The sequence below is a fragment of the Nesoenas mayeri genome (assembly GCF_963082525.1).
Source record: "Nesoenas mayeri genome assembly, chromosome: 2".
NCBI classification, from domain to species: Eukaryota; Metazoa; Chordata; class Aves; order Columbiformes; family Columbidae; genus Nesoenas; species Nesoenas mayeri.
In genome coordinates, this window is record NC_137543.1 from 141,426,751 (window position 1) to 141,440,750 (window position 14,000).

At 36.9% G+C, this 14,000-nt stretch overlaps 2 protein-coding genes across 2 annotated transcripts in view; both read left to right on the forward strand.

Annotated features, from left to right (window-relative positions):
• Positions 1-3,784, forward strand: part of ABCB1 (ATP binding cassette subfamily B member 1) — a gene marked incomplete at both ends in the record, with an annotated part of 42,632 nt that extends 38,848 nt beyond the window's left edge. Inside the window, 3 exons of the mRNA XM_080338681.1 lie at positions 1,006-1,212; positions 2,044-2,190; positions 3,578-3,784. Of these exons, the coding sequence (XP_080194807.1) occupies positions 1,006-1,212; positions 2,044-2,190; positions 3,578-3,784 (561 nt within the window). The remainder of the gene's footprint in view (positions 1-1,005; positions 1,213-2,043; positions 2,191-3,577) is intronic.
• Positions 3,785-7,159: 3,375 nt separating this feature from the next.
• The window catches only part of LOC308053360 (ATP-dependent translocase ABCB1-like), a gene marked incomplete at both ends in the record, with an annotated part of 53,705 nt that continues 46,864 nt past the window's right edge, over positions 7,160-14,000 (forward strand). Inside the window, 2 exons of the mRNA XM_080364212.1 lie at positions 7,160-7,225; positions 13,410-13,501. Of these exons, the coding sequence (XP_080220338.1) occupies positions 7,160-7,225; positions 13,410-13,501 (158 nt within the window). The remainder of the gene's footprint in view (positions 7,226-13,409; positions 13,502-14,000) is intronic.

Genomic DNA, 14,000 nt, shown 5'->3' on the forward strand with positions numbered 1-14,000 from the left:
CAACAGCGAGCACTATGCGGGTCTGGTAAAGAGAGCAACTATGCCTAAAAATTGTGCTATTTGATATCATGAATCCAAAATGCATAATAACTGAGTCCTCTAGCTTCATCAGCAATTTTTCTCATCAAGTAGGAAACCTTATTAGCCTGCAAATCCATTTGAATTCTAAGGAAAAGAGGTGGCAAATATCTATGTAATTGAAAGCAATTTCTCCTTTCTAGCTTCTTTTTCCCCTTTTACATCTGCAGATGTAGAAATGCTCCCACTGATTTCGGTGCATTTTGAATCAGGTTCGTTATGGACTCTTTCCTTTGAAAAACAATTATGTTGGCTGTGAATTGGCTGTCCTAGCACAAACTGTGAAATTAGTAGATTAATCTTGTCCAGTAGCCACACTGTGAAGTGGGCAGTTCTTCAATTACCCAGCTGATCAAGTCACTCAGCCGGAGCCTGAGCACTGCACCGGCTGATTCTAATGCAGATACAACACTGCTGTGTTAAGGAATCCAGAAGTAAATTTGTCCATTCTCAGGCATTACATCACAATTAAGTTTAAGATTGGAGGCTGGGCGTAGAAGTGTGTGAATGAATGAACCCAATTCTTTATTTTAATGGAATACTACTGCCAATCTGTTCCTTCAGTGGGAATATATGTGCAAAACAGAAAAGTTTTCCCAAGGAAGAAGGAAATTAAAGAGCTTTGCCCAGAGTTCTCTGAAGTTGCCTCAGCATATCCTGTCTTCCACTGTCTTCAAAAACTTGATTAAATCTTGAAGCAAAGAAAAGGACTGAAGTAGCAGAAGGGTCTATCCTCACTTTTATATAATAGGCCTTAGAAAATTTTGGAACATAGAGGAGAAGAAGGGGAAGGAATTATGTGAACTTGCAATACGGTATCTCTAAGGAAAGAGCTGCAATTGCACAACTTCTGTGTATGAATTTATAGTTAGGTCTCAAACACACATATAGCCATATGACTGAAATGTAAAATGTTTGATCTCTCAGCTTCTTGATGGCAAAAATTCAAAGACACTGAATATCCAGTGGCTGAGAGCTCAGATTGGCATCGTCTCCCAAGAACCAATGCTGTTTGACTGCACTATTGCTGAAAACATCGCATATGGGGATAACAGTCGGGAGGTGCCGCATGAGGAAATTGTTCATGCAGCAAAAGAAGCCAACATCCATTCCTTCATTGAATCACTGCCAGATGTAAGTTATTCATTTTCTCTCCTTCTCAGAACTGGAGGTGACCTACTGTGGCAGGGAAAAATTGTGTCCGTTTATAATATGATTCCCTGGGGTACAATAATTCCCTGAGGTGCAAACACATCTGAAACTGATTTTCAAATCCTACCCTTTCTTAATTGTGTTTGCAATACTTATTTTCACTCTGGGAAACTCCATTGTCAGGCAAAGAGCTGAACATTTAAGGTATTAGGGAAGAAAATCCACAATTATATCTAATTGAGAGCTGAAAGTGTGGGGTGGTTTATTTTAAGTGAGTTAAACATTTCCTTTTAAGCTTCTATTTATCTCAAGCATATGTACAAGACTCCCCTAGATTGACGAGTTTCTTATACATTTCTTACAGTTATACCTAGTAGAATTTAAATTTCTAGTATTCCTACAGGTCAAAAATTACTAAGAAGGTCTTTCATATATATATATATATCTGACCAACACATAAAATTGTAAGAATGAACATCTTGGTCAGACGAAAGATCTGCCATGCACAAAATCTTGTCCCAGACAGTGACCAGCAAATATTTACAAATACGTATTCAAAAGGGCCAAACATTTAATCACATTTCCACTGAATTCTCATCTAACTTTACATAATTCGTGACTTGGGAACTTCCTAAGGTAGACATCATGCTTTGTTATTTAATAGTTCTGTATGGATTTTTTTTTTTTCTGTTTTCAGAGAGCTATTGGCATGGAATATGCAGTTTATGAGTGGCTGGTGTCAGGGTTGATATGCTTAAATACACTTCAGAACTTATTTATATTCATAATCTGAACTTAATATATTGTTTCTAGAAATACAATACCCGTGTAGGAGACAAGGGAACTCAGCTTTCTGGTGGTCAGAAACAACGTATTGCTATTGCCCGGGCTCTTGTACGCCAGCCCCAAATTCTGCTACTGGATGAAGCTACATCAGCCTTAGATACAGAAAGTGAAAAGGTAAGTTAACTGTGAGCCAGGAGTCTGGAATCTAAATCCATGTTTGTTTGCATTATGAATATTTTTTTCACTCCCACAGATTAAAGCCCAAGGCTCGAAATAGAGTGTTTTTATACAAATTGCATGCTGATGATAGACAAATACAACAGTTTTACTCCTCCTTGCCAGACTCATCCCCACCTTTTATTTTTTTGCACCTGTATGGCAGTAGGCAGATTGAAGGAGCAATGAAAAAGGCATTTCTTTGCCTGGAATTCTTCAGGCTTTAATTGGAAAAGTGCTGTCAAAATTGAATCAGGTGGTATAAACTTCAGAAGCTGGAAAAACTGAAGATGCTGTCAGAGATCTTTTTTTCTGGGAAATGACCAAATCTTGCTTTCCTAATTTTTCTTGCTTCTCCTGTTGCTTTCCAGTCCTTGCTATATGTTCATGGCTAATATGCAAACTTCCTGTGAAAAAAAATGCTAGGACATTTCTTTTTTAAGCCCAAAGCTTGGTATAACAGAAGTAAAATCTAGCTACAGAAAATCAACACAGATCCTACAAAAGTACTCACTATTAATGAGGCAAGTATTATAACAAATATTATAATCTGAAAAGCTCAAACCCTATGGATTAAGTTTTGATCACTTCTAGGCATACAAACACAAGGTTTGAGGAGAAAATGACATTAAATAATTCCAGGATTCTCTATTTTCTTAATTATGTGCCAGTTACGTACAGAAATTTTATCTTTTATTCTGCATTAATAAACATAGGGAACAAGGAAAAGAAAGCAGAGATTCTTATTAGTATTTTTCTGTCAGTGCTAGATTTAAGAAAAACATGATTCACAAGACTCCCTACAAAATCATGAGAACAAGTACGATAACAGTTCACCCAAGATTGCTGACCTAACTTTCATATATCATTAATTAGCCATGGCAGGGACCTCTGGAGGTCTTTAATCAAACCTCCTCTTCAATACTGAATTCAAAGTAGGTTGGTTTGTGCTGTGTCCAGGAAGGTCCTTGAAAAATCTCCACAGAGATTCAACAAGCTCTCTTTTGTCCCTGTTCCAATCCTTAATTATCCTTGCAGTGAATATTTCTCTTATAGACAGTCAGAGCATCCCCTGTTACAATTTGTGACTATCTCCTCTTGTTCTGCTATAACACATCTCAGTAATGAGCCTGGTTCCATCTCATCTTCTTAGCTGTCATGGCATCATCTGCTATGACAGATTTGACTCTTTGCCAGCACAGGCTCATTCTAAAACAGGAAGCTAACGCCACAGATATTCCCTTTCCCTCACTGTCATATTACAGTTTATTTCACAGATGGCAGCTGATGTGTATCTCACAATAGCTGACAGAATTGTTCACCTTTTGGCTTGTTCCTTGTGCAGATTGTCCAGGAAGCGCTGGATAAAGCCAGAGAAGGTCGCACCTGCATCGTGATAGCTCACCGCCTCTCCACCATCCAAAATGCTGACAAGATTGCTGTGATTCAGAATGGCAAGGTCGCAGAGCAAGGGACCCATCAGCAGCTCCTGGCTAAAAAGGGCATCTACTATTCTCTGGTCAATGTTCAAAGTGGGTCATGCAACATGTAAATTAAAGGCATTACTTATCTCTGAATTGTCACTATAATTACTTCAGTGCTGCTGGTTTTGTCACTGTCATTATTTCAATATCAATAGTTTTATACTTTTGGTTTTCCTCCTTCCTTTTGTATGTCCAACAAGAAATACTGAGTAAATATGTACCAGTTTCTCACTATTAGTTTTCATTATTCAAACCACTCTACTATGTGACCAAAGCAGAAGCTTATTGCACTACTTAAAAAAACAAACAAACAAACAAACATGCTAAGCCAAATGTAATTAATATTAGCTTTCTTTGAACTCTGTCAAAATCATGCTAATTAGGCATGTCTGGTAAACAACCTGTAAACATTTTAACCGTCAGTAAAAATAGTTTTGCTACTGCCAGAAACAAACCTCAAGCCTTATCTTCCCTGTGCCTGTGTAGGGCAGTCAGACCTGGCCTATTAAGCTTGCAGGTCAGCTGGAGCTTGATGCTAGATGTGTCTTGTTATGATGTGCAGCTTTAGGCTGCTACGACAGCAAAGGTCTTGAAAATATGGGTGCCGGCTGAAAACAAGGGTCCCAGAACTGGAGGTACTTCACTGATGGTCAGTTACTCATCACTGAAGAGGTGCAATCTTAAGATATGGGAAAAAAACTGCCTTAAGTAAAACATGGAAAAGAAGCAGCAGATTATAAAAAAAACCACAACTGATGGGCAAGGCACCTGCTGCAGTCTGGGAAAGTAGTATCTGCAAATTTCCCAAAATCATAGGGGTCAGAGGTCAAGGGCTAAGAACTCTCTAAAGATTGCAATATTTTATAAAAGGTGAAAACTTGAATTTGGAGAATGGTGAAAGAAGGACATCGTTTTCAGCATTTGCTTCCTTCATTGAAGAGCTCTTGACCCCGATCACCCTTATGACTGAGACTATCAAAGACTGTAACCAGCAGCGCTAATTACATAGCATCAGCTCTGTGGTATTGTATATTAGTTGCTAATTTCGGATGACTGTTAAGGACTAACTGCTTTGAATATGTACTAATAGTGATTAATAATTATGAAGAACTAACCATTTGCAATGTATATTGTTAATGAATATCTATGCAGTAAAGCTTTTTTTAAAGTTTAAATCTGTCCTGATTAATCAGTCTTCCACACTTCTGCCATAGTAATTTCCAGCTCCCTGAGATTTATACATGTGATCTGACACATCTACCTGTAGATATTTATAGACACACAGCCTAACCAGCAAGCAGTTAAGCTCATCAATGTACTAATAACACTCTCCAGAATGTTGATTATTGCAGTCTCACTGTATTCCTCTTGAATCACTTAACTGTTTTCTTCTGTTCCTGCCTTAGATGGAAAAGCAATTTGACTAGCAAATTTGTTTGGTTTATATTTATGTATGACTTGATACAACAGCATTCTTGTTCATGAGTAATGCTATTAGCCTGCATCATAATATAAATAAGTTCTACTTGCAGTTGCAAGAGTGAAATATATATTCTCTCTGAAGATTCAAGTGAGAACATATTTAAGTTGAATTTTTTACTAAATTCTGGATTTTATTTTTATTTTTTTATTTTCCCCAACTTCTGTTATTTCAAAAATGCTTGATTTACCAGACAAATTTAGCTCTTTCTGAAAATCAGGCAAACATTTTAAATGTTTTACACAGAAATCTGACAATGTTTTGAAAATTTTGACCATATATTTAAAAATCTTTCAGAAATCTATGACAAATGTAGAAACTTTCCAAAATAATCTATTTTTCCATATCCTTTTCTTCCACATTTCTAAATAAGTATTTCCCCTTTGCTGAGATTTATGCTGAGTTTGCATAATAATTGCTTAACACCTCACTTTTGGTTGAAAGGGGCTATAAGAACAGGAAGCATTTTCTTTTAAGGAAAATGGATTTTTATTTCCAAATCCATCATGAATGCTTAAATAACTATGCTGCTGATCACAAATGCTTTCCTTTAAGAATTTCCTTTTGGAAGACCACAACAACCATATTACTACTATTGTGCTACCACCAGATGCCTCATAATGTAATTTTTAGTCACAAAGCCAAAAGGAGAGACATGGGCATGTGTTCTTCACCATATTCTATTCATACACTTTTACATTATACTCTTTGACCCAAAGGACGTGTTGATCAACCTAGGATAATTCTGCTTTAAGTACCATTATTCCACCACATCTTTCCACAGAGACCATACTTCCTACCTCTGTCTTTTCAATTAGGCCCTGAAACATTTTGATTCACCTTGATATCGTAAGCTATTCATCTGAGCTCTGAGTCCTCCTTGTTGGGATGGTCAGCACTTGTTTGTGACCATAAGCGTGGTGAACACTCAATGATGCACATATGTTGTTATTCTGAAGCAACGAGCCCTTTTTTCCTGTGTCTTGTTCTTTTGGGAACCTGCAACTGTTTCAAGCAGAACTCACCTTTTTGGAGGAAGGATATCCAACAGCGCTTTTCAGACATTCCTTGTGCGTCTCGCACCATTACCTTTGGAACAAGTCCTTAGAAAGATGCCATCATCAATGCCAATCCAAACCACTTTCCAAGGATATGCCACTGACTGTGGGAAAAAGGAAGCAGGAAGCATTTAAGTTCAACAGTCTCATAGCCTTCCTGCTGAAACAACTAATAAGAAGAGAACTCTCAGAAGAAAAACAGGGTTTAGGTCTACAAAGCCTTTCTTATTGCAGATTCTTATCAGAGTGTTGAACACTACAGTGTCCTATTGCCCAGTGTTTTCCGACATATTTATCCCTGCAAGGGCAATTTGCGGGTCCTTATGCAACAGACTTCTCACTACTAAGCCTTTCTATAATTTCTGTCATAGAGCAAGGGCATAAATAAACTCCAGCATTCTCCCTCCCCTCAAAAGATTCTGAAGGAGTATTTCTCACCAATGCCACAGACCGCCTACCATCTACAAAAACTGTAAATGAACTTTGGATCTTCACTACTCTCTTCTTCAGGCATTCCCTTAGAGTTCTTCATAAACTATCCCCACATGTCAGGAGATGTTCCACAATCTTCCAGCATGACATTGACTCCCCAGCAACCTAGCCTTCATGGAACCAGTTTTCCTTCCTTATGAGTAAATCCTTTGAACCTCTTGTCTCTTGCTTGCTGCTACACTCATACATTTTCATGTATTCATATATACATGAAAACAACCTTCCTGGTAGCGTTCATTTCTGCAAGACACTAAAGATCTCCTTGAAACATCTGTTAATGGGTAATTCTTGTAGTCATACATAGTACAAACAGACACGCAGTTAATCTCTTCCTTAAGATGTATTGTCTATTTGTATATGTGTAACTTTTCCTCCTATTCCTCTCCCTCAAAATCCAATCTACCTTTGTCGACATGGTCATCAAAAGGAAAGAGGAGGGAAGGAGAGGAGAAACATGGCACACTGCCTATAAATACAGGGTGAAAGCACTCAACTAGCAATTACTGTGCAGAAAAAGCCACATTGTAAATGGATCCATAGAGAGTTTAAATAGCTGTTATTCTCAATTACCCAGTCTTTCTTCTAGATAAATTACCTAGAACAATGTAGTTTAGTCACGCATTCATTCTGTATTTCTAAGACAGGATGGTATCTTCTATTCTAGATATTTTAATATAGTAAACTGAAAGCAGGAAGTAGGAGACAGGACCAGCAGCTACTTCAAATCCTTTGCTGTGAATGCCATGGGCTGTAGAGATATCAAAAGTAGAGAACAGGAAGGAAAAGTGCAGAACACACAAGGACAACTATCTTTAGCCATCTCTATTATTGTAAGGTGAGTAAATTTCCTTTTGTCTTTGCTTATTCCTGCATACATTTCATTCTAGCTGTACACTGTTAACTAAGATCAGTACACTAACACTGTTGTTGTAGAGGTCTCGGACAGGACTGCATCTAACTGAAAGCAAACATTCATGTCTAAGCTCATTTCTTTAAGCAAGCCCATCTTCTGCAGGGTTAAGAAAGATCTACCCAATGACATCCAGGCACAATTCATCCCATTCTAGGGCTGCTATCACTAGCAGGTCAGATTAACAAGCTCATATTGTATCTCTTCATGAAAGGACATGAGTCTGATTATTGTAAATACTGACATTATCAATGCCTTAGTGTAGAGAAAATTAGTCACACCTTGACTGACTGCTGTATTAAAATAAGCATCTTAGATCCTACGCTACATAATGTTTCATAAAAGTAGATCTGCAAACACTAGCTGCAGTTCTGTATTCACCAAGGCAGAGAGATTTTTAATTGAAATACTATAAATTGTATGGGGCTGTTCTAAAATGCCCAAACATTTAAAGTAATTGATATTTTAGATAACTTAAAAGTAAAGACTTTATCTGCATAGGTGATGTATATATAATGTGTCTTAATAGATTCACCATAAGTGTCCATGGATATAAAGTATTTATTTGCTTAGTAAAGGAGACAAAAATGTTAACAAATTTTTTGAATGCAGCAAATAATTGTTCTAAGTTAAAATAGCATAGTATTTATATCATCTAACAAACAGGAACAGTTTTACTTCCATGTTACTTCTGATTTTGTTCTCAAATCACTTATGGGGTAAGTGAATAACTTGATTAATGTGGAATCTAAGAAAAAAATTAAGACCAGGATATGTAAGATGTTAAAATGAAGCAATGTTGAAGGAGAAGGAATGTTTATCTATCTGAAACAGTAACTCCTAGTTCCCATCTACTTTTCAAATGTCCTTAATGAGGTCAGCTTTGTATACAGCAATATATAAAAAGAATCAGGGGAGAGCTTAGAAAGAATTAAGCTGCTATAGGTGTACGATGACCAACAGGTCAGCATTATCTACATATGGTACATATACCACATTTTGGATTAATCAATATGCTTGCTTCTTGTACAAACTCTTCAGTCATTCCTTAACATGTACATATTTCACAGTGATGTAAAATAATACATAATTTCCATGTTGTTCAAAAAGTAAGCAAACAAATAAACAAAATTTATGCACATATTCCAAGGGATGGGTAGAAGGTGGTGCTATGGAATTATGACATTTTTCCATCCACAAAGTGAACTCAGCATAGAAATTCCTAATCTAAATTCTGTTTTCCCGAGATTTTCTGTTGGGTAGATCTACAGAAGATTTATCTCCATGTATCTGTCTATCCTTTAATGTAAAATAAGATGAGTAATTAAATATGAGAGTTATTTATGTATCTGCTAAATCAGAAACAACTCAGACATTAATCTTCATGCATGCTAGAATTCAGAATTACAGTTCAGGATCCTGATATTTCAAGTTTCAGTTTGTTAATGGTATATTCAATGAAGCATATAACAATCTGGCTTTGCAGATGTTTATAATTTGTTTCTTGCAATTTCCTGAGGAGCTCCATAAATCATCAGAAACTTAGCTGCTCACTTGGCTCTCATTTGAAATCTTTCCTTTGAAGACATGATTATTCTTTCTAACTCCCATTCTTCCTTTATTACCCATGAGACTTTAAAGATGGAAAAATGTATGTGCTTTCTATCTAAGAATCTTTCATTGATACAGAGTTTCTAAACTATCCTTCAAAATTTCTCAAGAATTCCTCAGGAAAAAAATTAAAAGCTAAGAGGAATTTCTGTGTCTGAACTTTCAAAAAAGTTTCCTTTGAGTTCCTGATAGAGGATGTGTATTTTCTTTATCATCACCAATGCTATTAATCAATAATTTTTCTTTCTGTGGCCTTGTTTTTAATTTACCACATGATGGCCTCATTTGTTCAGACAACATTTAAGTTACTCTGCATTTTCGTTTTGAAATTTTCTTCTTCATGTATATCTTACTCAACTCTATACATACAGTGTTCCGTCTAATCCAAAGACCAATATTCATAGGAGCTTTTGGTTACTGTCCAGGATCCTCATTCTCTTTTCTGCCCAAGGGAACAGTATCAATTTACAGTCCTGACAGCATTACTACCATGTCTACTGAAGTCAGAGCTCTTAAGACCTAGGCTAAGGCAGTAGACAATAACTGCTCTTCCCAGCTTGTACTGTGTTAAGCAGTCCTACTGGAGGCAACCAATTATGGTAGATAATGTTTATCTTAGCATTTAAATCAAAGACCTTTCATTTATTTCTTCCTAATCTAATATTATTTGTCATAAAATATATTAAGATAAAGAAGAAGGTTAAATGAAAGTCTTCCTATGTATTAAAAATATTTCTGAGTATTACAAGAGCAAAGAGGTTTTTGTTTAGTCTGGATAATTTCATTCCAGATACATAGTTTGAGTGCCATTTTCCTAAGTGAATTACTTCTTTAAGAGATATTATGTTGAACACCACTAACATTCTACATTGAATTTCAGGTGTCCTATAATATTTAAAGAACAGATGTAGAAATTCACAAAACAAGGTATTAAAATGCTACAGTTATGTTAAAGTGAAACTTTTCACCTGCAAGACGACAGGCATTTTACCATTGATGTCAGTATTTTATACTAGCTGAAGTTAGTAATTCCTTCTAACAGAAGATAGAAGCATTACATAATTGCTTGATTTTGCAGCCATGGACAGGAATTTAAATGTTTGTTCCAAATTAACATACTACAGACTTTAAAACCGATGTACAATGCACTTGCATGTCACCTAAATTAAAATATCAATCTTAAAAGCATTTAATTATGTAATTGGCAAAACTGGCTGCCATGAGTGTACAAAGATGGTTTATCTCTCTAAGTTCAGGAAACGTCTGTTTCCAGGATGAGACTTCTTCCCAAGAAGCAATGTCTGGTGATTATATTCACAAAAATCATAAAAGAAAACTGCCCCGCAAACATGCTCTTATCCAAAAAAAAAAAAATAAATTAGATAGCTACACAATTCAAACCTTTCAGTTCCAGCTGTAGAGGAAATGTAAGTCAGTTTAGCTGGTGAATAGTTTGGTGCTTGAAACACAAAACCAGCCTTGACATTTCTGAGAAGCCTTATGGAGCACTAACACAGCCTTCTCTGGCTGCTCCCACTCATCCAGCTTTAGGAGTTCATGTGTGTGTAGCTGCTTGTACAGTTGGGCACTGGCCGTGACTATAAATCCTATGCAGTCACCTACAAACATCAGAAAAGTAGTTGCAGTCTATCTGCCCATAACCGACCATCGGTCTCCTTCTAGTGGACAGAGTAAATCCCTCTTTTAGGAGTTTGCCTCAGGATTCCCATATAATTTCCAAAAGCAAAGGATCAGAATATTCATGCAAGTAAAAGGAACTTCTCTCTCATATTAAGTCAACAAAAGTTTTGGGCTATTGTTTTTATCCACAGCTTGGTTACTAAATACTCAAATTATATTTCAAATGTTAAGCTTCAGAATACCCACATGTCAGTAAGAAATATTACATCTGGTTCAGGAGGAATCATTTCAACATTTTCAAGTGTTTTTGCCTACTGACTTCAGTTCCAGAGATGATAAATAACTGACAAATTGGCCAGTTACTTGGATTCCAGCCTACGGATTGAGATTACTTATCTTAGGCATCTGAGTATAATTTTTTATCCATTTACCATCATACATGGTAAGAAATGAAGTCTGTCATCTTAAAAGGTCCGTATTAGGGAATTCACATATTAAACGGATACTTGAACACTGCAATATCAATTTGTTCTCAAGTTATATATTTTCCATTTTTACAGAAGTAGCTATGTTATACTATTTGGTCATAGCAAATTCCTTAACTTTACCTTATTATATCTTAATTGCATTTGACCTAGAGAACCCGTTTTCTATTTCACACCTGTTCTTCAGTTATAGCTATCTGAAAACCTGGAGTCTACATTTATATATTCAAAAACCGGACTAGAGAAGGCCCTGTGCAATGTGCTGTGCTTGACCCTCCTTGAGCTATGGTTTGGCATAGATGATCTCCAGAAATGCCTGCAAACCTCCTCCATTCTGTGATTCTGTGCAGGAAAAACCTTGGTCAACCATGTGGATCCAATGACACAGCTTCCGGTACATCAAAGCCATTCAGTACACTACAAGCCATATTAAAAACAAAATAGTCATAAAAAGAATCCTTGAAATACTTTATGACCTTTGTTTTCATCCCCAATTTTGGCTGACAGTCTGAGCCAAGGAATCAGCCTTGGGTTGTGTCTCCCCAAGAAGAGACAGGGGTGTTTTGTCATTTTATCAACAAGCCATCACTTCTAACAGTGTATAGTTTTGACAGCATGACAGCAAGCTATGCCTTCACTCAGTGAAAGCCAAGGACTGGCAAACCTTTGTGTTTGGAATTGCAGGTAGTTATTTACAGGACAGCCATAGGAAGCTGAAATATGGATGCTCAGGTACTGCCGTTGTTACTTCTCTCTCCTCTTCTACAGCAGCTCTCTCCTTCCCCTCTGCCACTTCCTAGCGCAACTGCATTGCTGTAAGTCCCTCAAAGACCACTCTGAGAACTCATCATGAAGGAGAACACTGAGTTCCTCCAAGTTCCTAAGAGCTCTCACATCACCAAACCTCATTTTGACTGTTCAAAACTTTTTTTTTTAAGCTTTCCAACCCTTCTCAACCAACACTATCAAACTCTCAAAAGAATGTTGTTTCTCCAGATAAAACCACAACCATAAAACTTTGAGGTAAAATCGTTCCAGAGATAAAATATAACATAGTTTAAATCCTATTATAAAATTTACATGCATTTTCTGTTACCTATTTTAAGAGTAGGGCTAAAGAGTCTGTATGAGCATTTGTCATTGAGGAAAGTATATGATTTTCTGCAAATGAAGTCCATCTTTTGGCCACAAGATACCCAAAAGGGACCACACTGACTCCCATTCAGTTAGATCATGGATCGCTGAACAGTGATAACAAGAGCACCTACCCTTGAATAGCTTATGGTGCATTCATGGCCCAGTGTGATGGTCTGTTTCAGGAAATGGTGCTTTTTTGGTCATTCTGATTACTTGTGAACCTTATGAGGAATGATTAAAATAGGAAGAAAGATAATTCCTTTGGAAGGAATTAAGAGGAGACTTCTCAGACACTTTCAAGAGTGACAATGATAAAACAGGCTCTTCAAAACTGTTCATCACTGAGCACTCCATTTCTGGAGGCAGAGTGTACACATAGTCCTTCATAGACCTAGCAGGCTCCAAGGGGGTATGTGCCAGTTTTCAAAAGTAAATTGAGCAAAGTCCAGCCTCACTGCTCAGTCCAAACCAACCTACTCCTATTGCCTGTTGAATAACCTTCCAGAACAGGTGAAAACAGATTAAGAACACCCCTCTGGTAAGTCAGCACGTTTATTTTGTCTGAGACAGATTATCAATGTTCAGTAGAGAATATTAAAAACCAAGTAAAAATATCCAGTGAAATTTCATTCTACTTTAAAATACATTTTATTGTTTATTTTGTATTAATGATGGTGAACTGCAGAAATTTGTGTGCTTTGAAATGACATATTTACCAAGCATCGTGCAGAGGATGTCACTGTGTGTCCTGCTTAAAATCTGGAGAAAAGCTGGTTTCAAAGAGCACATCAGGATATGGGTTTTTGGATTACTGGTTTGGTATTCTCTCAGTTAAATATTACTGGTAGTTTTTCCTGAGGTACTTTGTTTCTCAAACAGATTAAAATGCATTCCGAAGATGAAATAAAGTTTTGCAGAAATGGTGATAGTATTGCCATATCATATCAGGACTATGGATCTGAAGGCAAACGGTGAGTAGAGCAGTTGACTTCAAAATATTCCCATGAAAGGCTGGACCAGGTGATTTACGGGGGTCCCTTCCAACCTGAGCTCTTCTATGATTCTGTTCTACTAATGTTCTACTTTAACTGCATAGGCTTAAATTTTACTAGTAAACAATACTCTTCTCAGTTTTATCTAGTAACAGAAAATAGTTTTCCTTTTTTGGAAAAGTCTTTGATATCCATTATTCTCTTCAGACAATACAGACAAACACATGTAAAGATAAATCCAGATGAACCTCCCAGGTCAGCGGAAGCCTGTCTGAGGAGCAGAAAACTTCACTTGTAACTTGATGCGATGACTGAGAATTTCTGTTGGGGCTATAGAAAATTTGGCTGCTTCACTCATTCCTTTGCTAAAAGACAGTGACAGCTGTATCTGTCTGATCTGGCAGCTGGATCTGGCTGATCCAAAATACAGAGAGAGTTGAAGCCAGAGTAGTTAAATGACAGCAAAGTTATGTGCTTC